We start from the raw sequence: 24,714 nt of genomic DNA on the forward strand, positions 1-24,714 counted from the left end.
CCAGGATAGCATGGCCAGGCCCTCTGTAGCTGCCTGGAGACTGGCCGAGACCACGTGGCCAGAGGACAGCAAGGGGGCTGGCCCGGGACCCCAGGCAGCCTGGCAGGGATCACTAGCTGGAAGGTCAGGAAGGTCACTGCCCCAAGCTGCTGACGAGGAAGGAAGTGCCCATCCCCCCCGTGGCTTCCAGCCCTGGGGCCTTGAAACAGTCACTTTCCCTCTCAGGGCCTCTGTTTCTCATCTGAGCCACAGGGAGGATGACAGCACCACCTCTAGGCCTGAGAGGGCTGACAAGGCAGTTAGCCCCTCGGCACATCCCCCACCCCGGGCCCAGACAGGGCAGGTCCACCCACCCCAGCCCTTGGCCTTCAAGGCCCACCCACCACCAGAGAGCCCCGCCCCCTCCACAGACCTCAGCAGGACACGCCCCAGGCCAGGCCCCAGAGGCAGGGAGCAGGGAAGGGGTGGGAGTCCAGCAGGTATGGAACCAAATGACCCCCTCTCCCCCCCTTTCCCCACCCCCCATCCCAGGCCACATCCCCAGGACCCTCCTGCAGTGGTCAGCTGGTCAGGCCCCTGTGCGTAATACAGCCCCAGCCTACCACGCGGGAGCCCTGTGACCCCGAGCCCGTCCCCTATACTCCTAGCCTCGGTTTGCTCATCTGTAAACCGGGATTGGGTGCTTGCTTCCTGCACGTGTGGCCCCTGAGCCCAGCATGCGACAGGCGCCTCCCTGGGGGGAGGGCCTGGCCCGTCAGCCCTCCCTCCACCCTTAGTGCCCGCCTCCTCCCGCAGGCCTGTCCTGACTCCGCAGAGCCCTGAGCGCGGAGGACCCCGCCCCCGCCCGGCTGCCCACCAGTGTTGCACTAATCTGTCCATCCTTGGGAAGTGAAGTTATAATCGCTTTTAATTGAAAAAGGAGGCTGATAGGATCCTGAACCTGACGGAGGAGTGATTAGCACAGCCACGGGGTCTCCAAGGAAGCTCATTCACCTTGTCCCTCAGGAGACAGCTCATTAAACCCTGCCGTCCCCACGTCCCCACCAAGGGGGGGAAGGGGACTCACGTGGAGGCCTCGCTCAGCACAAGATAAACTCAGTTTCCAAAAGTCAGAAGGTTTCCTGGCCTTCCCTGGGGGTCTCGGGGCACAGAGCGGGAGCCCTATAGCTGTCTGCCAACTCACTTCTCGGCTTCCTTACCTGGGAAATGGGTCTAAAGCTGCTTCCCCGGGCCGCCCGGAGGCAGGGAAGACTGGCCCCAGGCACATCATCCCAAGGTCTGGAGTAGCAGGAGTTCCAGGGTCCGTGGCTGGCTCTGCCCTCCCTGTTGCCGGGACCTGACCTCTGCGCCGACACGTGCCACGGTCAGGGTCACAGGGTGACAGCTTGCAAGTTTCCTGAAGCGTGCCCTGGGCCGCAGCGCCAGGGGGTCTAGGTGAGCCCCAGATTCTGCCTCCAGGCACTGGCCCCCCGCCCAGCCTTGGCGGCAAAGGTCTGGAGACCTCCCTCCCTGAGGGCGTGGAGGGCGGCTGAAAGAGCCCCTGCGGACAGGGCCACCGCTGTCCTGACAGAGTGTACTCAGGGCTTCGTGCTGGGTGGCGAAAGTAATGACAAATAACTGATTTTGATCGCGAACGGTCACGTGGTAATGGGACGTCTAGGGGGAGGGATGATGGGAGTCCTTCCCCAGAAATCAGAGCCATGGGAAGCTCTGGGAAGACCCTGAGCCCAGGGGACCGAGGCCGGCCGATGCCGTGACGGGGGGTCTTGAGAAGGACAGAGGGCCAGGTCTCTGAGAGGGGCTGTCTGCTCCAGCAGGGCCCAAGGAGACCTCAGGTCTGCAAGCATATTGGGGGCAGGGTCCACCCTGGGGACTGGGGGCGCCGGGACGAGGCCGGCCACCTACACCTCCCAGGTCCCTCCCCACGTCACTCTTGCCGCTCGCTATTCCCCGCCTGGCCGGCGGGGATGACGCTTATCAAGCTGGGTGGCCCCAGTCCTTCTCCAGACCAGCTGCTCCAGACCGGCACTCAGAGCAGTGTCTCTTCCCTTCTCTGGAGGGCCGGGGGTGGAGACCCCAGCTCCCAGCTCCCTGCTCCCGCCCACAGCTGCCTCAAGCATCGCTGGAGTGCTGCCCTTGCCCGGAGCTCGAAGCCCTTGGCTCCCGGAGCCCAGGCTCTGCTGCTGTGTGGCCTTGAGCAAGCCAGCACCCTCTCTGAGCTGCAGCTCCCATTTGTGAAGTGAGCACACTAAACTAGGTGCCCCCAACCATCCTTGTTCTAGAATTCCGAGTCCAAGTTGCTCACCAGGCCAATCGAAGACGCCTTGCCCGCTTTAGTTTTAGAAGTGGGTTCCCTGGATCCCTGGAGTTCTGACGCTGGCCATTAGCACGTCCAAAAACCCACCGCCCTCCACCTCCTGCCCAGCCCGCCCCGGCCGAGCTGCCTCTGCGCTTGGGGACAGTGGGCACTTGCTTCATTCACCCCCAACTTGGCTGGGAGTTTCCTGGGGCCGCTGAGTCCCACTGTGACCCCTGCATGTCAGACCCTGACAGGGAGGGCCCCAAAAGGTCCCTAGTCCCTCTAGCCAGGGAACTGCCCGAGGAATAGGTCACGGGGCAGCCAGCCTGTGCTGGGGCTCAGCTTGGCACAGCGTTCACGTTTAGAGTGTAGGACACGCTCCCGACACTGAGTGTTGGCCTTGCCACCAGGCATTCCTGCACTCAGGTGCCAAGGCAGAGATGGAGAGGCCCCGGATGCTGCCCCCCACCCCCCAGCGCGGCCCCTCCTGCCTGCCAGCCCCTCCCAGAGAAACAGGGTCCAGGGTCTAAGAGCCTGCGGCCCCTCCACAGCCTTGGTGAGGGCATACGGGTACGTGTGTGTGCATGGGTTCGTGTGTGCATGTTTGCATAAACCTGTAAGTGTGTACGTGCCCGTAAGTGTGCACATGTGTGGGCGTTTGTGCGTGTTTGCATAAGCCTGTATGTGCGTACATGCTTGTGAGTGTGCACAAGTGTGGGCGTGTGTGTGCAGAGAGGGGTATCTGGCCCATCTCACAGAGGGATGAGCCGAGGACTGCAGAGCTTGCCCGAGGCTCCCAGGGAGGTTAGCAGCAGGGCTGGGCACAGCCAGGTCCTCTCCCTCCAGCCTGTGCTGGACCCTGGGCAGGAAGCAGTGGAGAGTGGGGCCTGAGCCAGCGTGGCCGGGCAGGGCAGCTGGGCCCTCCCTCGTGCCGCCTGCAGCGGAGGTGGGGGCAGTGCCGCAGTAACCCCAGAGGGCCAGAGAGTGACCTCGGACGGTGGCCGTGCTAGCTTGGTGGTCGGGGAGGATTCCTGGAGGAGTCGGCAATGGAGCTAGACCCCGGGGAGGAGAGAAGGGAAGGGATTGGCCACGTGGGCACCGAGGCAGGGGCTCCCCGACGTGCAGCGATGCGGAGGCTGGCAAAGGGCAAGTAGGTGCCAGGGAGGGCGGGGGGTGAGGGCAGAGGGCGGCGGGGCAGGAAGATCCAGGCGGTGCAGTGTCCCCTGGACCCAGGGCTGGGAGCATGAGGGCACAGGAGCCACACTGAGTTTCCCGCCTGGGTCCCCAGCATGTTGGGGTCCTCCAAAGGACTTCGCAGCTCCCTTGCTTTCGATTCCCCGACCTCCCTTCGTGGCACTTCCCCGCTCAGCCTGTGTGGGATGGTGTGGCCACTCCCGTCCTGCAGGGGAGGGCTCCGAGGTCTCTAGAGAGCCAGGCCTGTGCCGCCCCGGGCTGCTGGTGCCCAGGGTTCCGGAGGGCACCAATCAGTGCACACACTGGGAACAGCCCCCCGGCAGGGGTGGTGACCGGGCCAGGACTCCCGCCTTTGATTTCTGCTGGCTTTCCTAACGCCAGGCGGTTAGCTGGGCCGGCAAGCGTGTTCCAGACCGCACGGACCATCGGGATGTGCCAGACCAGGCCGCTCAGGCTCAGGGAGCGTCCCCTGGGGCAGGGCTGGACACGACAGCCGGCTACGTCTCCTCCTGTCTGGCCGGCACAACCCTGTGACGCGTCGGTCGGACCCTGCCAGCCCCTGCTTGGGACCCCCAGCGCCCACGTCGCTGGGGATCAGGTCTGCTGCCCTGGCCGGAGGCCGGTGTGTGCTGTCCCCTCCAGGCGGCTGGGGGTGGGGGAGGGCGGCTCTGTCTGGCCTGCGGCCGCTGACCCCTGCAGTCTGGGAAGTGGAGAGCTGCCTCCAGGAGTGTTTCCACACCCCAGCGAGGGTCTCTGCGGAACAAAGGGACGGGGGAGACGGGCCTGTCCTTAAGCAGGAGTCCCCACCAGCCCCCTCCCTGTCATTTTCGAAGACATCATCTTCTCCCCACGAGCTCCTCTTATCTCCTTCCTGTTAAAGGATCTCAAATATGCACCCGATAAGGGCAGACAAACAGCTTCCCGGCCCCTCGCAACGCCTGCCTCCACTTTCCCCAAAGTAATTAAGATAAATGCAGCTGATAATTGGCGCAGTATTCTTAAACGTACCCTCGGGCCATATCGCAGATATAATTCCACCTGCACGGGTTTATCTGAGCGCTCGGGTAACAGATAGTTTTTTAAGCGAAGCGGCGGCGTTTGAAGGAAAAGGAAAAGAGAGCATTTGTAGAAGGAATGTCACAAGGAGCCACACTGCGGCGCCCAGAGCCCGGGTGGTGACCGGAAGCCCCTGTATGGCTTGTGGCGGCTCTACTGAGCTGCCCCCGGGCCTCGAGGCGCGCCTGGCTGCTCGGGGGGCGGGGAAGGGGGCTGGGATGGGCGTGGGGGCGCACCAAGGGCGTGGGGGGCGCCGTGGCCACGGAGGGCGCTGGGGCGGTGGTGTCTGGCCAGAAGGGGCCTCTGCGCGGGGGGCTGGTGGGCGCAGGCAGGGCTGTGCTCCTCTCCCTTTGCCCGGCCGCGCTCCTACGGGAGGACCTGGGGCCGCAAGCCCCGCCCAGCAGAGCTGGCACCTGCCCCTCTGGCCCCGCCCAGCAACCCCTGGCCCCGCCCAGCACGCCCCAGCGGGGCAGGCCAGAGGAGGGGGCCAGGCCACAGGCCAGGAGTGCTGCGCACCCGGGGAGGCAGGGCCGGTGGCCAGAGGCCGGGCCGGGCAGCCAGGCGCAGAGCAGGGAACCCGCAGTCAGAGGGGCCTCCCAGCCTGGAGCCCCGATCCCCAGGCCTGGCCACGCTTGGCCGTGGGTGTCGCCGCCCTCACGAGACCCGGCTCCTGCCGCTTGCCCTTGCCACTATTGCCGCACGTGTCACACCCGCGCCTGCCCCCCTCACCCGCTCCCCTCTTGTGCCTCAGTTTCCCCTCTGTAAGGGGAGGAGACCGCCTGGTAGGGCGGCCGGGGAGACCACGTGAGGGAAGGAGCAGGGCCAGCGTCTCATGCGCCCCGGGGCTCCGTGGGGAGGACAGGAGCCGGAAGGAAAGCTAGCAGCCCTTGAAACCATGGCTGCCCCCTCGCGGGGCGCGGCGCCACCCGCGTTGGTTCTGGAACGTTCAGGGTGGGGGCCGGGCTTGGGGCCCACCCTAGGGCACGGCCCCACCCTCCCCCTCATCACTCCCAACCCCCCCACCCCCATGCCACCGCGCTGCCCCTGACAGCCAGGACGAGGGGACAAAAGGACAGATGCATCTCTCCCGTGTCTCTTCAGGTGTCTCCCGTCTTTCTCCGAGAAGCTGAATCCACTGACGTCTGGGCCACAGGGCAAGGGGCGGAGCCTCGCTGCCGGCTCAGGACCCCGGGTGTCGTGTCACCAGTCATGGAAGATGGAGGGGGGTGGGCGTGTACAGCTGGCGAAACAGGCCAGGAGGCCCAGGGTCACGCATGGAGGTCGGGGGCACAGTCCCTCCCGCATGCATCCCGCGAGCAGAGGGGCCAGTGTGGGAGCACACGTCCCGCCCTGACAGCTGAGGGGGTCATCAGTAACTGCCATATCTCACGGGGGAGATACACGCCACCAGGAGGGCTTCTGGGAAGAGGTGGACAGGAGGACCCGGGAAGAGCAAACACCCAGCAGGTGCTTGCCGTGTGCTGGTCTGCTCGAAAGGTCTGGGTGGGCGTGCTGCTCCCTTCGCTCCTCCACAACGACCCCTGGAGGTCAGGACTCTGACAGTCCCTAAATTACAGGCTCGGGCGGACCCCATCCTGCGCTGTCTCCCTGAAAGTGGGTGGGAATCAGGAAGAAGGGAGAGAAGTAGGGGGCCTCCCAGGCGGGGATTCTCAGGATCAGAGAGGCCACAGCGAAACAGGGCAGGTTGAAAGGGGAGGGGAAGGAGGAGGAGCAGAGGCCAGACGCCGTGCAGGGGTCGAGGGGTCATGGGGGGCACCGGGAGGGTAGGGGTCCAGGCCTGTGGCGGGACCACCTCTCACGAGGAGCTGCTGTCCCACACCCCGGCCAGAGCCAGCCAGCACGACCACAGTCTTGAGTTACCCAGGGCGAGAACGGCCAGGTAGTGTTTCTGAGGGGAAGGGAGTTACCCACACTCCTGGGGGTTCCCTGGGGTGGCCTGGGATCCGAGGGATTGGATCTCCCGACTTCAAAGGGGCCCCAGGCCCTCTGAAACCCACACCGATGCGCACTGGGGGCTTTGCCAAGAGCCTGGGCTGGGCCGGGAACCCGAGACCCTGGGCACACGCTGCCCCGCCCCCGCCCCCACCCCACAGTCTAAGCCCCGGAGACGGGTCCTCCAGCCCCTGGAGGTGCAGTGGGCATAGAGTGTCATGGGGTCCTGCAGACAGCCACCTTCCCGGGACCAAGCAAACAGGGTGATGGGGTGGCTGAGCTCTGCCCACAGGCTCCGCATCCCCAGGGGTGGGAAGGGGTGGCTGGGCCACGGGACACAGCCACTGTGTCCAGCTCGGGAGCACGATCTCAAGCAGGCCTGCTTCTCAACCCCATGCCTCACTGCATGACGGACAGGTCCCACCACCTTCTGAGCCTCAGTTTCCCCATCTGTAGTTGACTTTCCCGCTGAACTCCGCGAGGCGGAGCCGTGAATCAGCTCGTGGTGATTCACGTGGGCGTAGCGGGAAGGCATAGCGGGAGCTCCGGGTGGAGTCAGCGGGCCTCAGCCTGCCCGCCCCTGGGGAAGGGCGCACCCCTGTGTGGGCGCAGGGCTCCGATCAAAGCCTGGGATCTTGGGAGGAATTCAAGACTCGCAGGCGGGGAGATGAGTTGTCCGTTACTGTGTGACAAATGGCAGCTGAAAGGAAAAAAGTCTGTCACCTGTCACAGCATCCGGGGACCTGTCACAGCCTCTGGGGGTCAGGCATGTGGGCGCATCTCAGCCGGGCGGCCTGGCTCGGGGCCTCCCCGACTGGTGGCCCCGAAGGTCAGCAGGGGCTGCCGGCTCATCTGGAGGCCCGACCGAGGCTGGAGGAACCACCACCAGGGTGGCTGTTCCCGCGGCCGCAGACGGGAGGCCTCGGTGCCTCGCTCGTGGGCCTGCCCACAGGGCTCCTGAGTTCCTGCAACATGGCGGCCAGTGGCCCCCAAGTGGGTGACTGGCAGAGCAGGCAGAAGCCACAGTGCCTCGTGTGACCTTTTCTAAAGCCAAACACCCTCCCTACCCCCATATCCTGCCCATTAGGGAGCCACCAAGTCCAGCCCGTGTAGACGGGGAGCGAATTGGGCTATACCGCTTGGAGGGAGGGAACTCAAAGCATCTGTGGCCAAATTCTGTGACCACCATGGGGACTGGCTTGACAGTCCCTCTCCAAATCACAAATGCACTTGCCCTTTGCACCCCCCCCCCCATCTCTTCTTAGTACCCTGCGGGCCTCACCTGCAAGTGTCCGTGTCACCCTGCTATTTGTGGAGGCCGTCCGTCCATCCTGCGGAATGTTCCGTAGCCGAGTGTGGTGGAGAGATGAGCCGGCAGACAGACAGACAGGAATCTCTTTGTGGAGTCCTGGGGATGGTCTCCAAGAGACGCTGCGAAATGCCAGAAGAAAGGCAGGGAACAGTGAGGGTGGCCGACTATCTCGTGTTGAAGGAGGGAGGGAGATGTGGACGCTTACCCATAGTGGCTGGTATTTACATCAAGAAACTCTGGAAAGAAACACCAGAATCTGCCCCGAGTGCTGCCCCAGCAGGACCGGGACGGAGGGTCCGTGGGGCCGGGGTAGGGCGCGAGGCTTCTCACGTTGCCTGGGGTTTGGGAGCCACACGAACGCGTCAGCTACGCACACGTTTCCTAACGGAAAGAAATGTAAAATAATCATCCCACCTGTAGGGAAAGCAGTCGACTCCCCGCCCCCACCAGCGCTGCAGGGACCCCCGGCCCGGGCCGAACGGCCCCCTCAAGCTCACCCCATCTCCCTGCGGGCCCCGGGGCAGCTTCCTGACGCCCTGCGGCACCGGGGGGCCCCTACCTGGAGCGGCTCCCTGCAGCCGGCTCCTCCGGGGGCTCTCGGCCCCAGCCAAGCGCCGCACGGATTCTGACCCTCTTTCCCTTCTCTCGCAGCCAAGAAATCCTCATTCCTCAGGAAATTGACCTGTGCGGCGACCCAGCTGAGGGCCCCACTCCCCAGGTATGTAGCTGAGGACAGCTGGAGGCTGTCCCAGAGGCGGCCGGAGATGCCCTGTCCCCGGCCCCGGCCCACCCCCCACACCCAGCGTCTCCCTCCAGCCCCCCCGCGCTGCGGTCACTGGGGCGGCCAGCTGCCTCCCCGGGACACTTGCTCCTGGAGCCTGCTGTCAGGGGCTGGCCCACGGCCTCGAACCGCAGCCCCGGGCCCGGGAGGGGTGCAGACAGCAGGTCTGTCTGGGTGCTGACATCCTCCGCGGCACCCAGCACGCCAGGGCCCTCCTTCTGTGATCTCCTCACGGCGTCTCCCTCGAGCCAGTGATGGGGCAGTCACGGTTTTGAGCAGGAAAATGCACCGGTGCCGGTATTCCCAGGTCACAGGTCAAGAGCCCAAGGCCGGACGACATGTCACCATGGGGCAGGGGATCTAGGCCAGGGCCACTGGCCCCAACCCCCCACCGCCCGCTCACCCCACCCACTGGGCACAGCTTGGAGCCCGGATCTGTGGGGCCTTCGTGGCGTCTGACGCCGCTCCGGCCTGACCTGCAACCTGCTGGAAAGTTCTGGAAGCCATGGAGAGGTCGGGGGCCCTTGCCCATCTATGCCCCGCCTGGGTCTGGGTGGTCCTGGCCCCTGCCTCCTTAGGCTGCCTGCGAAGTTCGGGGGGGGGGGGGTCCCACAGGCCAGAGTCCTCTTCGCTCTTAGTGGGGGCAGACACCAGCCCCCAGCGGGTTCAGCGCCGCCCGACTCACACTGAGTCGCCACACTCGAAATGGCAGACAGGCTCTGGTTATCGGGCGTCCCTGTAGGCGACGGCAAGGGGGCACCTGAAGGGGTGCGCTGGCCCGGGGCAGGGTGCACGGGGAGGCAGGGCCGCCCTCGCTCGAGCTCCTGGCCGCAGCCCTGCCATCTCCTCACTCGCAGGCCCCTCTTCACGGCCCGCAGGGGCCACGCTGTCCTCTGGGACCTGACCCAGCTCCCCCAGTCTGTTCCCAGGACACAGAAGCCCTTCCGAGGGTCCCCAAGCTGCGCTGCACCTGCCTGTGCCCACAGTCCCTCTCCCGGGTGCCCTCTCCATCCTGGTGCCCCGAGGCTGGCCATCTAGGCCACCGGAGCCAATGCCACCCCCTCTGGAAGGCTCCCTTTGAGGCCACAAGATGGCCAAGGAGCCGGCCACAGCTCGTGACCTCAGCCCTCACAGAGACAGGACAGAGTCACTGCTGCTCACGTCTAGCGACCACGTCGAGCCATGCGGCCAAGCCTGCTGGCAGAGGGACGGGCTGGGACAGTCGGGGACAGTCCCTCCACGGGGATGGTGGAATCTTGAGTAATAATTCCACCTACCTCCCCAGAGGCCCCGACAGGGAGCCCTCAGAGCAGACCTGGGGGATGCTGACGTCCAGACTCACAAGTGTGCCCAGAGGCTGTGGCGCCCCCCGAGGGTAGGTGGGGCTGTGGGGGCCAGCGGCTTCCACTGCCCCTTAAAAACCCACACAGGATCCCCAGGTAACACTGCCCCCAGGTACTGCTGCAGCCTGGAGGGGCCAACCGAGCCCAGTTCTCATCTGGCTTCAGGCGGTGCCCCGGGGGCAGCAGCGCAGAAGCCCATGCACGGGGCGGGGGGCGGGCGGGGAGTGGGGGACACTGAGGCCAGGGAAGTGCAGGTGCCGGGGAGAGCCCCCCGTGTGCCAGCTCACGTAGACCCTGGAGCCTGTGGGCGGCCCGGTGAGGGAGGCACCGGTAACCATCCCTGCAAGGTCAGGGTGTGGAGGCTGACCTTCCCCAGCCAGGAGTGCCTCTGTGTGCGAGGCCTGGGCCGGGCTGAGTGTCCAGCTCCCTGTCCCCGGGGCCCAGGATCCGCAGAATCAGACAGGCAGGCCACACCAACAGCACACATTCCTCCAGGGGCCTGTTCAGCATGTGGGCAGCGGCCCATGTCGTCTCTGCAGCAGCACCAGCCGGCCGGTGCAGGGAGGCTGAGGGGCTTGCCCGGCCGGGGATGGGGTGTGGGCGCGGTCCTCTACGTGTCGCGCGGGAGCCACGCCCACCCGGGAGACCAGGCAGGCACAACACCCCCTCCTTGGTGGGGTAGTCCCGGGGAGGAGCCTGGACACGGCCCCTCCCTCGGGACACAGACCAGCGAGTCCCCAGAGCACGAGGCTTGAGGCTGTCCTGGGCCAGCAGGGCCTCACCTCCTGTCTCCTGCCGCTCTGCTCCTGCTGCGAGGCCCCTCCCCGGGCAGGCGAGGGTGACCCCCCGCTCCTCCCTGGGCTCTCCCCTGGCCCCAGCTGGGTTCATCTCAGGCCTCTGGGTGCTCATCACCCCCGCTGCTGCCAGGGTCTTCTCAGACCCTCTCCCCCACAAAGGGGGCCCTCTCTCAGTCTGGCGGGGACCCGTTCCCTCACCTGTGAAGGGGCCGTTGGAGTGGAGCCCCCCCCACCGAGGGCAAGGGTTTCTGTGCAGCTGCCGGGGTCCCCCCACCCAGCTGCCACAGCCTCCACGGAGCCCCCAAGCCCCCCCCTCACCCTGCGCTGTCTTTGCAGGGCCCGTTCAGGACCATGAGAGCAGTCTTCTCCAGGGCCCCCCTCGGACCGCCACGTCCTCCCAGTGCCCAGACGGAGGGGCCATGCCGGGGGAGCAGCCCCGCAGAGCACCGCCCGCAGCCATGACCCGAGACCTGCAGCCCTGCCCGGTGGCCGGTGGCACGGAGGGCCCCTCCCGGCCCCCCGGTGAGGACGGTGTCCCAGCCAGCAGGACCGCCAAGGCCACAGGCTGCGGGGCCCAGGCTGGGGAGCCTCCAGAGACCCAGAAGTGGCAGGCCAGGGAGGTGGAGCCCAAGGCCCCACTCCCGAGAGCCCCGTCCCTGGGCAGCCTCCCGGGGGAGGGCGGCGGCCCCCGGGCCCCTCCAGGGAGGAGCCGCGCACAGGCCAGCAGGGCGGACGGCAGCCCCCAGCAGCTCTACACGGGGACCATCTCCGGCTCACGGGCCAGACCCACCCCGGACCAGACTCCCGAGGGCCCGCTGGGCAAGGACCCCGGGGCCCCAGAGGCAGAGGCCCCAGCTGCTACAAAAGAGCTGAGTTCCCAAAGGTGCTTCCAGGAGACCCCCTCCAGCTTTACCTCCACCAACTATACCTCACCGAACGCCACCTCCGGGCCCCCGCCCCTCAGGGCCCCCCCGGGCAGCGGCACCAGCCCCCACAGGCCAGCCTCCTACTCGGAGCTCCCGGCCGGCGGGGCGGACGCCTGGCCTCCCACTGTCGACAACAGCTTCCCAGGTGCTAGATTCGGGGTCCCTTCTGCCAAGCCAGAGCCTTTTCCTGAAGGGGACGGCCCCGGGGTGGCCTCCTTCCAGTACCCCTTCCCGGCTCTGCGTGGGGCCGGCCCAAAACCCTTCCCCGAGGGCACGTCCGGGCCCGAGTTCGCGGAGAGCGCTCTAGCGTTCGTCTTCCGTCAGCCCCGGGGGGCGTGGCCGGAGGAGGCAGTGGGCACGGGCAAGGCCTACCCCCTGCCCACCCAGCCGGCTCCCCAACCCCCTCCCTGCTACCCGGGCCAGCCCGGCCTCGACGCCCCCGGTGACCTCGGCTGTGCTCCCTCACAACCTGGTGCTGCTCACCCGGCCCCCGGCCCCTTCTCGGAGAGCACAGCCACCTTTCCGGACAGTTTGCACAAGAGCCTGACCAAAGCGCTCCCTGAGAGACCGCCTTCGGCCCACGAGGGGCTGGGGAGCCCCAGGGGGCCACCAAACTCTTTGCCACAGAGGCACTTTCCCGGGCAGGCCTACGGGAGCCCCGGAGCCGGCGGAGTGAGCTCCAGCCCAGGGTCTCTGGACGCGGAGCTGGCCGCCCCGGGGCCACTGCCCACCAGACTGCCCCAGCTGTGGGACCCTGCTGCAGCCCCTTACCCCGCACCTCCCCTGGGTCCCCCGGCCTCGGCCAGGAATGCATTCTTTGAAGGCCAGCCCAGCCTAGGCCAGCGCCTCGGCCTCCCCCAGAGTCCCCCTCTGCCCTGGCCCCAGGTGCTCCCAACCGCCGGGCCCAGCCCCCACCGAGTGGAGGTGCTGAGCCGGCTGCCTTTCCCCCCAGGGGCCCCGGAGTGGCAGGGGGGCGGCCAGGGAGCCCTGGGCGCCGCTGCGGGCAAGACGCCCGGGCCGGGGGAGAACTTGGCAGTCCTGAGAAACAGCCCGAGCCGGCACGGTGGCGGCTCCCCCGGACTGTTCGCCTACAATGGGCTGAAGGAGCCCGGAGCCCAGCCCCTGTTCTTCGGGGTGGCCCAGGCCCAGGCCTCAGCCCGCACGACGCCCGGCCTGCCCCCTCCCAGGGCGGTGGGCGCCTCTCCCTGCCAGTCCCCGCTGCCCTCGCCTGCCACCAACACGGCCAGCAGCAGTTCCTGTTCGTCGCTGTCCCCGCTGCCCAGCAGCCCGGCCAACCCCAGCCCGGAGGAGAGCCAGCTCCCGGGCCCGCTCGGGCCCCCCACCTTCTTCCACCCGCCCCCTCGTGCCCGGGAGACCAGCAGCCCCCACACCGTCCCCATTCACTACCAGCCGGAGCCCCTCCGAGCCTTCCCCTTCCCCACAGAGGGGCTGGGGGCCGAGGGCTCCTTCAAATGCCTGGAGGAGGCTCCGTTCCCCGGCGCAGGCCCCGAGGGGGGCGGCGGGGGGCTGGAGGGCTTCCCCCGGGAGCCACCCCCCTACCCCGCCCACCACTTCCCCCTCAGCAGCGCCAGCCTGGACCAGCTGGACGTCCTGCTCACCTGCAGGCAGTGTGACCAGAACTACGGCAGCCTGGCCGCCTTCCTGGGGCACCGGCAGTTCTGCAGCGTGCTGCTGGCCAGGGCCAAGGACGGCCACCAGCAGCCCCCAGGGCCCCCCGCCACCCCCAGAGCCCCAGCCAGCGGGAGCCCCGGCCTGCTCGGCCACGCCAAGACGGCCCCCTTCCTAGCCAGCGGGGACGTCCGGGCCGACAGCAAAGATGACCCCCTGAGGACCAGTTTCCTGCCCGGCCTGGCCGCCGCCCCCTTCCCGCTCCCTGCGGTGGGCCTGGACCCGGAGGACGATGCCAAGCTGGACAGCCTCATCACCGAGGCACTCAACGGCCTGGGATACCAGTCGGACAACCCCGAGATCGACAGCAGCTTCATCGACGTCTTTGCTGACGAGGAGCCTTCTGGCCCCAGAGGTCCCGGGGCTGGGCACCCCCCCAGGACCAGGGTGGGGACGACGCCAGAGAGTAAAGCCCAGAACCCGCTCCCAGCCGGGGCCACCCCACCAGAGCCCCCGGGCCCCCGGCCAGGCAACGGGAGCCACCCGGCCCGCAGCAGGCCCCAAACCCGCTCCCTGGGCCCAGCGCCTGCGGACACAGATGGAGCTGGCCCGGCCGGCCGGCACGGGAGAGGGAAGCGGTTTAAGTTGTTCCAGAAAGAGCTGGACACATCAGGCACCACCAAGAGCCGCAAGGGCCCCAGAGCCACCCGCCCGAGGCCGAGGAGGAGAGGCCACGGGGCCGAACCGTCCCTGCCCCGCCTCCGGGACCTCAGAACCCAGGCCGCGGAGAGCCAGGGCCATCCTGCCAGACAGGCCCTGCCCGTGGAGACCAGGAGCTCCCAGCGCCTCCGGCGCTCCCCGGGGAAGGACTGCAGGAGGAGGCGGCTGCGGGGCGGTACCTGGAGCAAGGAGCTCATCCACAAGATCGTCCTGCAGAAGAACAAGCACCCCAGGGGGCAGGGGCAGGGCGGGCACTGCCCCCCGGCGTCCTCGGGGCCGGCACCCAGCAGCGCCCACGTCGGGCCCCAAGAGCTCGCGTGCGCCTCGGAGTCCGAGGAGGAGGACGGCTCGCGGCCGCCGGGCTCCCGCTTCAGAGGCCGGCCCCGCCACGGCTGTCGGCGGTGGCGCCGAGGCGCCAGGCACAGGGAGGTGGCTGGGACCCCGGGCCCCAAGGAGGATCCAGGGCGGCAGAAACCCAGGAAGGTGGCGAGGCAGGAAGCCGCAAAGGACAGGGGCTGCCGGAGCCCAGGCCCCGAGCAGGGAGGCCCCGGGCACCTACTGCAGTCTCCTGCCGGCACCAAGGCCCCAGAGGAGACCCGTCCAGCGCCGGACATCCCCCAAGACGCCAAGAGCCCTGAAACCGCCGAGAGGCTGCCCCCGGACGCCACGAAAGGTCCCGGGGAGGTTGCAAGCTCGTCTCCAGCCCCCTGTGCGGGAGGAAGCCCCCGCCCCCCAGCCCCAGAGCGGCCGGAACCCGGCAGAGAGGACGCCCGGGGCGTGCCGTGGGAGCTCGCCAGCAGCAGGTGCGGGCGGTCTGCCGGGCACTGCCCGGTGCACGGAGCCGCCCGTCTCCCGGGACAGAGAGGACCCCCCTGCCTACCCCCCGGGACCACTGCTGGTGCCTGTCGCTAACACCACCGACCCCGCCTACCTTGAACCTGGAGTCCTGTTTTTGAAGACCCCCGATCTTGGCTGCGACTCCGCTCCTTTTAACGGAGACTCCGTGGGGGTTCCATTTGCCAAAAAGAGACCCCAGCCCTACGGCAGCCCCCCCGGCAAATTGTTCCTTGGACCCAAAGACCTGCCTGGCTGTTTCCAAGAAGACCTGTACTCCAAGCCCTTAGCTTCAGGCGCTCTGCCTGCCGGCGACATGCACCTTCCTCAGGAGGCTGTGGACACCGGTTCCCTCGAGCCAGAACCACCCAGGAATCCAACCTACACGATCCGAGTGGGCCCGGGCAGGGCCGATTCGCCGCCGTTGACCTTGGAGTCCACACCCCTCTTCTCGGGGCTGCCTGTGGACAGATTTGAGCCTCCAATCTACAGCAGCCTGTCCGGAAGTGGACACACACGCCCCTCCCTGGTGTGTGCCACCCCTCCACCAAGGAAACCCCAGTTAGAGCCGCCATACTCCCCGTTTCTGCCCGACAAGGGCTGGTCCCTGCTGGAGGAGACCCCCGTGCTGGCCAGCCATATGGGTCACCTTCCTGACCTCTTGGGGGAGAAGGCATTCAGCAGGAAGTGCCCCGGTGAAGGGACAGAGGCTGCCAGCCCCCCGCCTCTGCCCGGCAAGATCAGCGAATGTGGCGTCACTTTTATGGGCAACCTGTCTGAAGACGAACTTGAAATCAAAAGACTGGTCGCCGAGCTGGAAAGTCAGCTGCAGAGTAAAGGTGCACACGAGACCCCCGAGCTGCTGTGTGCGGCTGGGCACTCGGGCAGGACGCACGCGGGCACCGGGGCCCCTCTGCCCTCCCACCGGGCCGCCTCGCCCTCCAGGGACACCTTCTCCAAGCCCGAGGCCGAGCTCACCGGTCTTGGGGAATCGAGTGCAGGCCCAGAAGGGGCAGCAGCAGCAGCGGCCGCCGCGGAAAGGATGCTAAGGATCGAGCGTGAGGAGTGGCCCTCATCCCGCACGGGAGAAGCTGCCCTTTCCCCTGCTGCGCGTGCGGACGTGGCATCCGGGGCTCCTGTGAGCCTCAGTGGGGCCGACCACAGCTTCCAAGCAGTGCAGAGAGCCAGAGTCTCCGACACAGGCCCCCCAACGGCAGAAGGGGACTGTGGGCTCCACCCGGAAGTCTCTCTGTCCGGCTCTAGAGGGCCATTCAAACCTCCACTGGACGGGAGGAGCTTAGCAAAGCACAGCCCGAACTGTGAGCCTTTTCTTCCCAAAAATAACGGGGCCACCGGGATGCACCAGAGCGAAACCCTGCTGTGCCTTCCCTGCACACAGGTGCAAGGGCCCTGCCTAGAGCCCCCCAAGCTGGAAGCATTTTGGGGCGCCACCCCATCCTGTGGTGACAGTCACAGAGACGCTCCCAAGGGATACTCTGGAAGCAGAGCAGGCTGGCCAGAAGGAGCAGGCCTCCCCCTCCCTGGGGTGGGGGACCCAGGCCTTAAGGCTAACGAGGAGTTCGTACCCGTGGGGGCCTCCCCAAGTCCTGCCTGTGTGCCCAACACCAGCCCTGGCAGGAGGCCCCAGGACCCAGCCACAAGCCCCCTGCGTCAACTCCAGCTCCTGGTGGCCAGAGCAGCTGGGAAGGAGGAGGATGCCCTGGGCTCACAGGGGCCCCCACCCACTGACACCCAGAGCCCTCAGTGCAGTGACCCCTCAGATCTGGAAGGGGACAGTGTGCAGGGGGGGAACATGGCCTGCAGCCCCACCCAGGACGTCCCAGGGGAGGTACCGATGGCAGCCATCCCTGCAGTGGCCGGATGTCAGTTGGGGCCCGAGGCTGATGGACATCCGGACTCACTCGGCCAGGCTGAGAAGCCGGAGGGCCAAGGCAGAACAAGCGGACTGCAGCCAGATAACCGGGGGAGCCTGGTGGGGCCGGACAACCTCTCCACAGTCAACGCCAATCCTGTAGCTGCCCTGGCCAGGCCGGCCAGGGGCGCAGACCAGCTAGGGGGACAGCTCCAGGGAAATGGGGCGGTCTTGGGCCTTGGAAAAGAGGCATGGGCCACCCCAAGCCCCGCCTCCTCTGATGCAGAGTCTTTGGTAGCAGCCCACGCCCAAACTGGGCCGGGGGCCAGGACCTCAGAGGAGGCAGCCAGCCCAGCACCCCCTGTAGGGGACCAGTTGCCCTTGCCCACTCCCGTAGCCACCCCCATGCCCTCTGGCCCAGAACACCTGCCCCAGAAAGACCCGCCTTCAGGTAAGCAGAGGGGGCTGCTCCTGGCACGTCCATCCTGCAGGGATCCCCCCAGCCTGCGGCCCCCACCAGCCTCTTCTCCTGCCGGGGCACCTCCACGAAGGACAGCCTGCACCCCAGCCGCCACAGATGCTGGGGCCGGGCGAGCACCAGCAGTGCCCCCATCTTTGAGGACAAGCCCCTGTGGCTTCAAGGAAAGCCTGGCTCACCAGCCCCTCCTGGGGGACCAGAGCCCCCCAGAAGACCCTCCCTTGGGCCAGCCTGGCTTCATCGGTATCTTCACTCCCGCCCAGGGGGAGGACCACCCTGAAGGCAGCACGTCAGGACCTCTAGAGGATTCCAGAAAAGAGAAGCCAAGGAGATCTCCTGCCTCGGCCACCCCTCCTCCCCCAGTGAGGACCATGTCCCCGAGAGTGACCATGAAAGTCACTGCCCTTCCCGACATTCCCGCCCCAGATGACTGGTCAGACTGCCCCTGCAGGCGGGCCACACCCCACACCAGCCCCAATGGGATGCCCACGGGACCCCCCTCCTTGGAACCCCCAGGCGACAGCGAAGGCCAGGGTGTCACCTCTCTGCCCGCTGACCATTCCACATGGGGGGCCACTGGGCCAGATTCCTGTGCCTGCCAGGAAGGCGAGGCGGGGGCCAGCTGCTCTGCTGTGACGGCATCTGGAGCTGGCAGTGGGGGGCCCCCAGCGACCCGCCCCTCCACAGAGCTCCACCAGGACAGAATCCCATCTCCCGGCTGCACAGCCAGTGACTCCAGACCCAGCTCCCCCCAGAGCCTCAAAAATGTTCACCGTACACCCCGGAGGGACCCCCTCAGCCCCCAGGGCACCAGACCGAAGCCTCGTGGCTTTAAAAAGAAGCCTGTGTCCACAGAAAATGGCCACTGGAAGGACCGAGCCCCCGGCAAGCGGCCCGTGACCTGTGAAGTGTGTGCAGCCTCCTTCCGCTCCGGGCCAGGCCTGAGCCGCCACAGAGCCAGGAAGCACGGGCCGCGCAGGGCTGCTGCCTCCCAGCCGGCCCCCCCGGCCCCACCTGCTCCCCAGCCCCAGGCATGCCAGCCCCCCGGGAAGAAAAGCCGCAGGGCACCTGGGAAGGAGAAACTGAGGCAGGCACTGAGCGGCCCCAGCCACGTTCTCGGGCCGCCTCCTGACCAGGGTGCCGAGGCTTATGCAGAGGCATCGGGTCCCCAGATGTCCCAGGGACCTGGCGGGGAGGGGTTCAGCGTTCTGGGAGCACCAGGCTGCACCCCTAGCCGGGAACCACACCCCCCAGGCCTGGACGAACCAGGAGTGCACGTGAGGCCTACAGAGCCCAGGAAACAGGACTGGCCGGTAAAGGACGAACCCTGTCCCAAGCAGACAGAGAAAGGGGGAGGCCAAAGGCGGGGCAGAGTGCCCACGGACGTCCCCAGCAAGCCAGAGAAGACATCACAGGAAAAGGCGAGGAAGCCCAGAGCAAGAAGGTTCCGGGAGGGGAGTGGTCCTCCAGTCTCTCCTGGTGTCATTACAGACAAATTCTGCTGGGACCCATCCGCTGCCGTTGCCAGTTCCCCGGGGCTTCCGGGCAGCCAAGAACCTGACACCGACGCCCCCTGGCCCCGGGTGATGGAGAGCGTGGAGGGCACAGAGGAGGAGACGCCAGCACGGAAGTCACCCCAGGATTGCATGGCCCGCCCAGGGGGGATGGAGGGGGGGCCTCCTGGGAACGGGTCGGGGGGACAGAGGACAGCCTTGGCAAGGGGGTGCTGGGGACCCAGGGAGACCAGGACGTCAGATCTCTACAAAGAGTCATCGTGGGCAGCCAGGTCTGAGCCCACAGGGGACAGCAGAGCAGCTGAGGGCGGGGCGAGGCAAGGCGTTGGGGAGGGGCGTGAGCCCCCCTCGGGTCCCCCAGGCCGTCCTGAGACCTGTACCCCTGCCGATGGCACCAGCAGCAGCTGCCCCCAGGGCCCCTTGCTCAACCCGAAAGCGCAGGCCAGGCTCCAGGAACATGAGGGCGCTGCCCCTGCAGCCCCCAGCCCCGGCCTCGGGGACCCTCTGAGCATGTTTGATGACGAGGCCTCCTTTTCTCGGCTCTTCCCTCTGGGCGGCCGCCTGACTCGGAAGAAGAACCCCCACGTCTACGGGAAGCGTTGTAGACAGCCAAAGACCCCGCCGGCACTGGAGCCCCGCGGCGAGGCGGGGGGTGGCGTCCCGCTGGCCTCCTCCCACCCGCCCACAGACCTCAGCGACTCAGGCTCGCTCTGCCTGTCACACGAGGACCCGTGGGGTGACGAGGCCACGGGTCTGCCGGAGTCCTTCCTCCTGGAGGGCTTCCTGAGCAGCAAAGTGCCTGGCATTGACCCCTGGGCCCCCAGCCCCAGCCTGTGGGCCCTGGAGCCTGACCCCAAGGCGGACCTGGCGGAGGGCGTGCCCCACGGCCGCGCCGAGGACCACCCATCCGAGAACATTCCCGAGCTGCACATGGTCCCAGCGGCTTGGCGAGACCTGGAGCTGCGGGGCCCCGCCGAAGAGATGGCCTCTTCTCTAGGCGGCGCGAGCCCGGAGCCCCCGGACCTGGAGCGAGAACACTATGACGGCGAGCTTCCTGGGAACGCCCTGGATCTTGAGATGCTCAGCGCCAAACTGGAGGTGCAAGATCTGTGCTTCCTGGGGCCCCGTGAAGACCCCGCGGGCGACCCCGGCACCAGCTTCTCGGGCTCCCGGGGGCCGCAGAGCAAAAGGGCGGAGGGTGCGGCTGCGGCAGGAGGGGCGCCAGGCAGGGAGCGGCACGCCAAGGCCAGGAGGGCGTCCTACAAGTGCAAGGTGTGTTTCCAGCGCTTCCGCGGCCTGGGCGGGCTGGACCTGCACAAGCTGGCCCACAGCCCCTCGCCGCCGCCCACCTGCTACATGTGCGTGGAGCGCAGGTTCCGCTCGCGGGACCTGCTGCGCCAGCACCTGCAGGAGAAGCACGTGCAGGGCAAGGCGGGGCGCTGGGCCTGCGGCATGTGCCTGAGGGAGGTCGCCGACGTCTGGATGTACAACGAGCACCTGCGGGAGCACGCCCTGCGGTTCGCCCGCAAGGGGCAGGCGCGGAGGTCTCTGGGGGACTGGGAGGGGGACGGCACCGTCACCCGCTTCCTGGGCAGCATCATGGGACAGGCGTCCGGGCCCGGCGGGGGCAAGCGCTCCGTTGGCAAGGCACGGGGCGACCCCGCGGGGGCGTCGGGGCAGCCGACCGGGGCGGGGAAAGAATTCCGGAGGGAGCGGGCGAAACCCAAGGTTCCCGCCAGCCATTCCGACCAAGATGGCACCGCGGCCCCAGCCGGGGCTTTGGCGGACCGCGGCCCTCTGAGCGGCTCCGCCGAGACGTCCCCCAGCCTGTCCCCTGCCCCCTGCCCCCACAGCGAGCCCCTCCTCCGCGCCGTGTCCGTGCACGTGCACGAGGGCTGCAAAGACCCCTCCCGAGACTGCCACCACTGCGGGAAGCGCTTCCCCAAGCCCTTCAAGCTGCAGCGCCACCTGGCGGTGCACAGCCCTCAGCGCGTCTACCTGTGCCCCCAGTGCCCGCGGGTCTACGCCGAGCCCCGCGAGCTGCGCGCGCACCTGGCCGGGGCGCACGGGGCGAGGGAGGAGCCGGAGCTGCAGCACACGCCGCTCTACGCCTGCGAGCTCTGCGCCGACGTCACGCACATCAGCAAGCGGTCCTTCGTCTGCAGCTCCTGCAACTACACCTTCGCCAAGAAGGAGCAGTTCGACCGGCACATGGACAAACACCTACGGAAGGGGCAGCAGCCCTTTACGTTCCGCGGCGTGCGGAGACCCGGCGCCCCCACGCAGAAGGCCCCGGCGCGCGAGGGCGCCCTGCCCAGCAAACGGCGCAAGGTGGCCCCGCCCAGCAGCCCTCCGGGGCCCGGCGGCGCCGACAGGCCTCTGTCCTGGGGCAGCCGCCCCACCCGGAGCGAGGGGTCGCTCCCAGCCCTGCCGCAGCCCTGCCCAGAGGCGGCTCCTGGCACCACCAGGGGGCAGCCCAGGACCCCAGAGAGGCCTGTAGACCCTGTGGGCCACCCGGTCACAGGGGGCGATCTGCCCTCTGACCTCCGGGAGCTCCTGCCCCCGGCCCTGTCCCCTTTCCCGGCCGCCTCCGCAGAGGGCAAAGATGGCCACAAGCCGGACGGAGCCGCGGAGAGCTCCGAGGATGAGGCTTCTCCAGGCGGCCCCCGGGCCTCTTCTCCAGCAGGCTCTCCCTCTGGGGGGGTCTTTGCCCCGGCCAGGGGCCAGAGGCCAAGATGGAGAGGAAAAGAGGGCTGCCGGCCCATTCTCAGGGAGAGGCAGGGCCCCCGGTGCCTCCGGCAAATGTGCCCCTGAAGACGGCCCGGAAGCCCCCTCCCTGCTCCCAAAGGAGAAGCAGGTGCCCACAAGCCCCATGCTGCCTGAGGCAGGTCCAGGGAGCCCCTCCCACAAAGGCAGTGCCATCAAGGCTTTGGGCTGCCGGAGTTTGTCAAAGGACAGATCGGTTTTGCCCAACCCCAGCAAAGCTCCCAGGTTCCCGGGGCAACCAAAGAAGGCTGTGGCCAGTCCGACAGCCCGAGAGCTGGCCCATGGCACTGAGGACAAGCCGAAGCCCACCGCCGCCAAAGCCAAGCCGAGCCCCAGTTCCCAGGGAGTGGGGAGCCCACGGCACAGCACCAAGACGGCAGGGGGCAGCCGGCCCCAGCCGGCCAGCGGGCAGCTCCAGAGTGAGACAGCCACCACCCCAGCCAAGCCCAACTGCCCGGGCCAGGGCCCCGCCCCAGACAAGCATCCCCCTCGAGCCCCAGCCAAGGGCTCTCCCAAGGGGCCAAAGGAGGCCGGTGACCAGGGGCCCCGGGGGAGCCTGGGCCCCAGGGAGGATGGGACGGTCAGTGAGAAGAAGAGGAAGGGCCGGGCCCCAGGGCCAGCCAGGAGTGAAAGTGTGAGGAGCCTGGGGAGAGCCCACTTGGTCCCTGACAAGCCCCCCCGGGCCCCCCGGAAGCAGGCGACACCCAGCCGTGTGCTCCCCACCAAGGCCAGGCCCGGTAGCCAGAAGGGCACGATGCCACCCCAGCCCTCAGAGCAACAGCGGCAGGCGGGGCCCGGCCACACCCACGGGGACTGCAGGCGCCCCAAGGAGGGGCAGGGCAAGGCCTGTGCCCAGGGGAGACCCCTGCACAGGCCCCCCAAGAGGGACAGAGCTGTCCACGGTGCTGAACCTGCCAACCCCCGTGCCTGCCGGACTGCCGAGTCCCAGAATGACCTCCTCAGCCAGCTCTTTGGGCAGAGACTAACCAGCTTCAAGATCCCTCTAAAGAAAGACCCTCCAGAGTAATTTATAGACACGAGTGAGTACCTGGCAGCAGGGCTTGGAACAACCCAGCAAGTGGGGGCTCCCGTGTATGCTGACAAGCCTCAGTGCTTGAAGGGTGTTGGGTGGGTGGCCACGTGTTAATCCACCTGACTTATGCAGATGCTCAGAGGGCTGAGACTGTGATGCTCTGAGCAGGGCCTGGGGGGGGGGGGGGGGGGAACAGCAGTCCCTTTCTAGGTAGAAGGTGAGCGTGAGGGCCGGGCCAGCTGCAGCCCCTTTGAGACCACACCAATCTTTTCTCGGCACCAAGAACTTGAAGAGAAAGCAGTGCCCTGTCCTGTGTGTCCCACTGTCAAGGCACAGCACGCCACAGACGCTTCGTCGGAAGGTTTTCACAGGGTCCTCCCGCATGCCATCCAGCAGGGAAGTGAGCTGAGGCAGCCTCTGGTCAGGTGGCTCCCCTCAGTCTCGTTGCTGCTGTTGCTGGAAATGCTTAGAAGCCACATTCCAGGGCAGGGCTCTCCCCCCTGGGAGAGCTGTTCGTGAGCCAGCAGGCTGCCGGAGCACGCCAGGTTTCTCTGACCACAGAGTGGTGCTGGCCACTGTCTCCACTGCGCCTTGACCCCTGGGGACTGGGTTCCCATCTGGAAGGTGGAGAAAGCTGCTCACCAGCCAGTTCCCGCCGGCTCTCCCTCCCCAAACGCCCTGCCTCTGCGCCTGCCCTTTCTAGAGCCTTCCTCCCACAAGGAGCTCTCCGCTGCAAGTATCAGCAATGTTACTCTGAATTTCTGGTGCTATTTCATGTCGTAATGTGAATTCAGGCTTCCTTGGTGTGTTTCACCTGGGGGAATGGGCGGGGACACCGGCTGGCGGCGGGGGGGGGGGGGGGGGGCACGGGGCACTGCACCAAGGCCCACCAGCACCAGCGGCCCCAACAAGTATTTCACTGGCTCCCCAGGCCGCCAGGCTCCAGCCCCACGGTCACGGTCGGAGAGCAGCCGGGTGGGACGCTCAGGGCCGGGGTGTGGTGTCGCTGCCCGGTCAGGGAGGCGTCTCATGCACTGACAGGACCCAGGGGTCGGCGCGCATGTCGTGTTTATGGAATCGTGTCTTCAAAGGGGGCAGGAGGGCAGGAGAGGCCTCCTTCTGTTCTTGGGCATCTCTGAGGTTCGTGGTTTGTGTTCTGTTTTTCCTTTTTTACCTGGGGTGCAATGTGTGTCAAAGTTTTTATTTTGATATTTTGAAAGAGACCAAATTGGGCCCACATCGCCTTTCTAGAAGGTGCTGTGTGCCACTCAGAATGCCTTTAGTGCTGACGAATAACACGGCAACTCTGAGGTTGTACTGTGCAGACCTCTGCACTCATGCTGTTAAATATATCCTCACTGTTTTCACGGAAAGCCTCTGGCTGTGCTGTCTGTCCTCCCGCCAGCCCCTGCCTCGGTGGCTTTAGCTGCCACTTCTGTCCTGTCACCAGGATTGTGTGGCCCTGCAGAGCCGCCCCCCCCCCCCACACACACACACACACAGCTCAGCGATCCCACCAGCTTCTCCGGCTTGTTAACATGGCATTTAGCAGCGTTTCCGAAGCTTCACTGCTGGGGGCCTCGGGGATCAGAGCAGGAGAGATAAAGTGTCGGGAAGTAATTAGCACAGCTCAGTTTAGGGGACCCGGGAAGGTAGCAAAGGTAGTACAAAGGGTCAAAGCCGGAGACACCAGCCCACCGCAGACTCAGACCCCGGGGCCCACCATGTCCCGAGGACAACCGTCAAAGACCCCAGTGTCCAGGACAAGTGCCCAGAGAGCAGGCCGGGCCGTCCAGAGTCAAGCACCCGTCCTCGTCCTGCCCCCGATGGCCGTCTGGGCTGGGGCGCGAGGAGGCACTCAGAGCAGCACCCAACAGTGTGTGCAGGGAGAGGAGGGGGAGCCTCAGGGAGGGAGGCCCACACATGAGGCCGTAAGTGGGGTCTCCGCGCTTCTGCCCAAGCCCACGGGGGCCCCCACCCACCCACGTTCACCTTCCTCGGCTAGGAGCACTCTTCCCAGGGGCTCCCCCTCAGGACAAGCCCCTCCCATCCGTGCACCCCCAGCCCCGGGCAGGCTGTCTCTAGGGTCTCAGGGAAGGGGCCCCTCACATTTACACGCCTACTGTGTGCTGGGAAATGAGCCACATGCAGCCCCTGCTTTGGGGGCCTCTAGACAGATTCTGTCATGAGTCGGGGGCTTTGGTCT

General features: G+C 67.1%; 1 protein-coding gene across 1 annotated transcript in view; it reads left to right on the forward strand.

The window, feature by feature from the left end:
• The window catches only part of ZNF469 (zinc finger protein 469), a 46,404-nt gene extending 23,760 nt beyond the window's left edge, over positions 1 to 22,644 (forward strand). The window contains 4 exon segments of the mRNA XM_053906746.1: positions 8,466 to 8,532; positions 11,072 to 14,752; positions 14,754 to 21,370; positions 21,372 to 22,644. Of these exon segments, the coding sequence (XP_053762721.1) occupies positions 11,155 to 14,752; positions 14,754 to 21,370; positions 21,372 to 22,502 (11,346 nt within the window). The 5' untranslated portion in view covers positions 8,466 to 8,532; positions 11,072 to 11,154 and the 3' untranslated portion in view covers positions 22,503 to 22,644.
• Positions 22,645 to 24,714: the final 2,070 nt, after the last annotated feature.

The sequence above is a fragment of the Panthera pardus genome, unplaced genomic scaffold (assembly GCF_024362965.1).
Source record: "Panthera pardus isolate Hobbes unplaced genomic scaffold, ASM2436296v1 HiC_scaffold_19, whole genome shotgun sequence".
Lineage (NCBI taxonomy): Eukaryota > Metazoa > Chordata > Mammalia > Carnivora > Felidae > Panthera > Panthera pardus.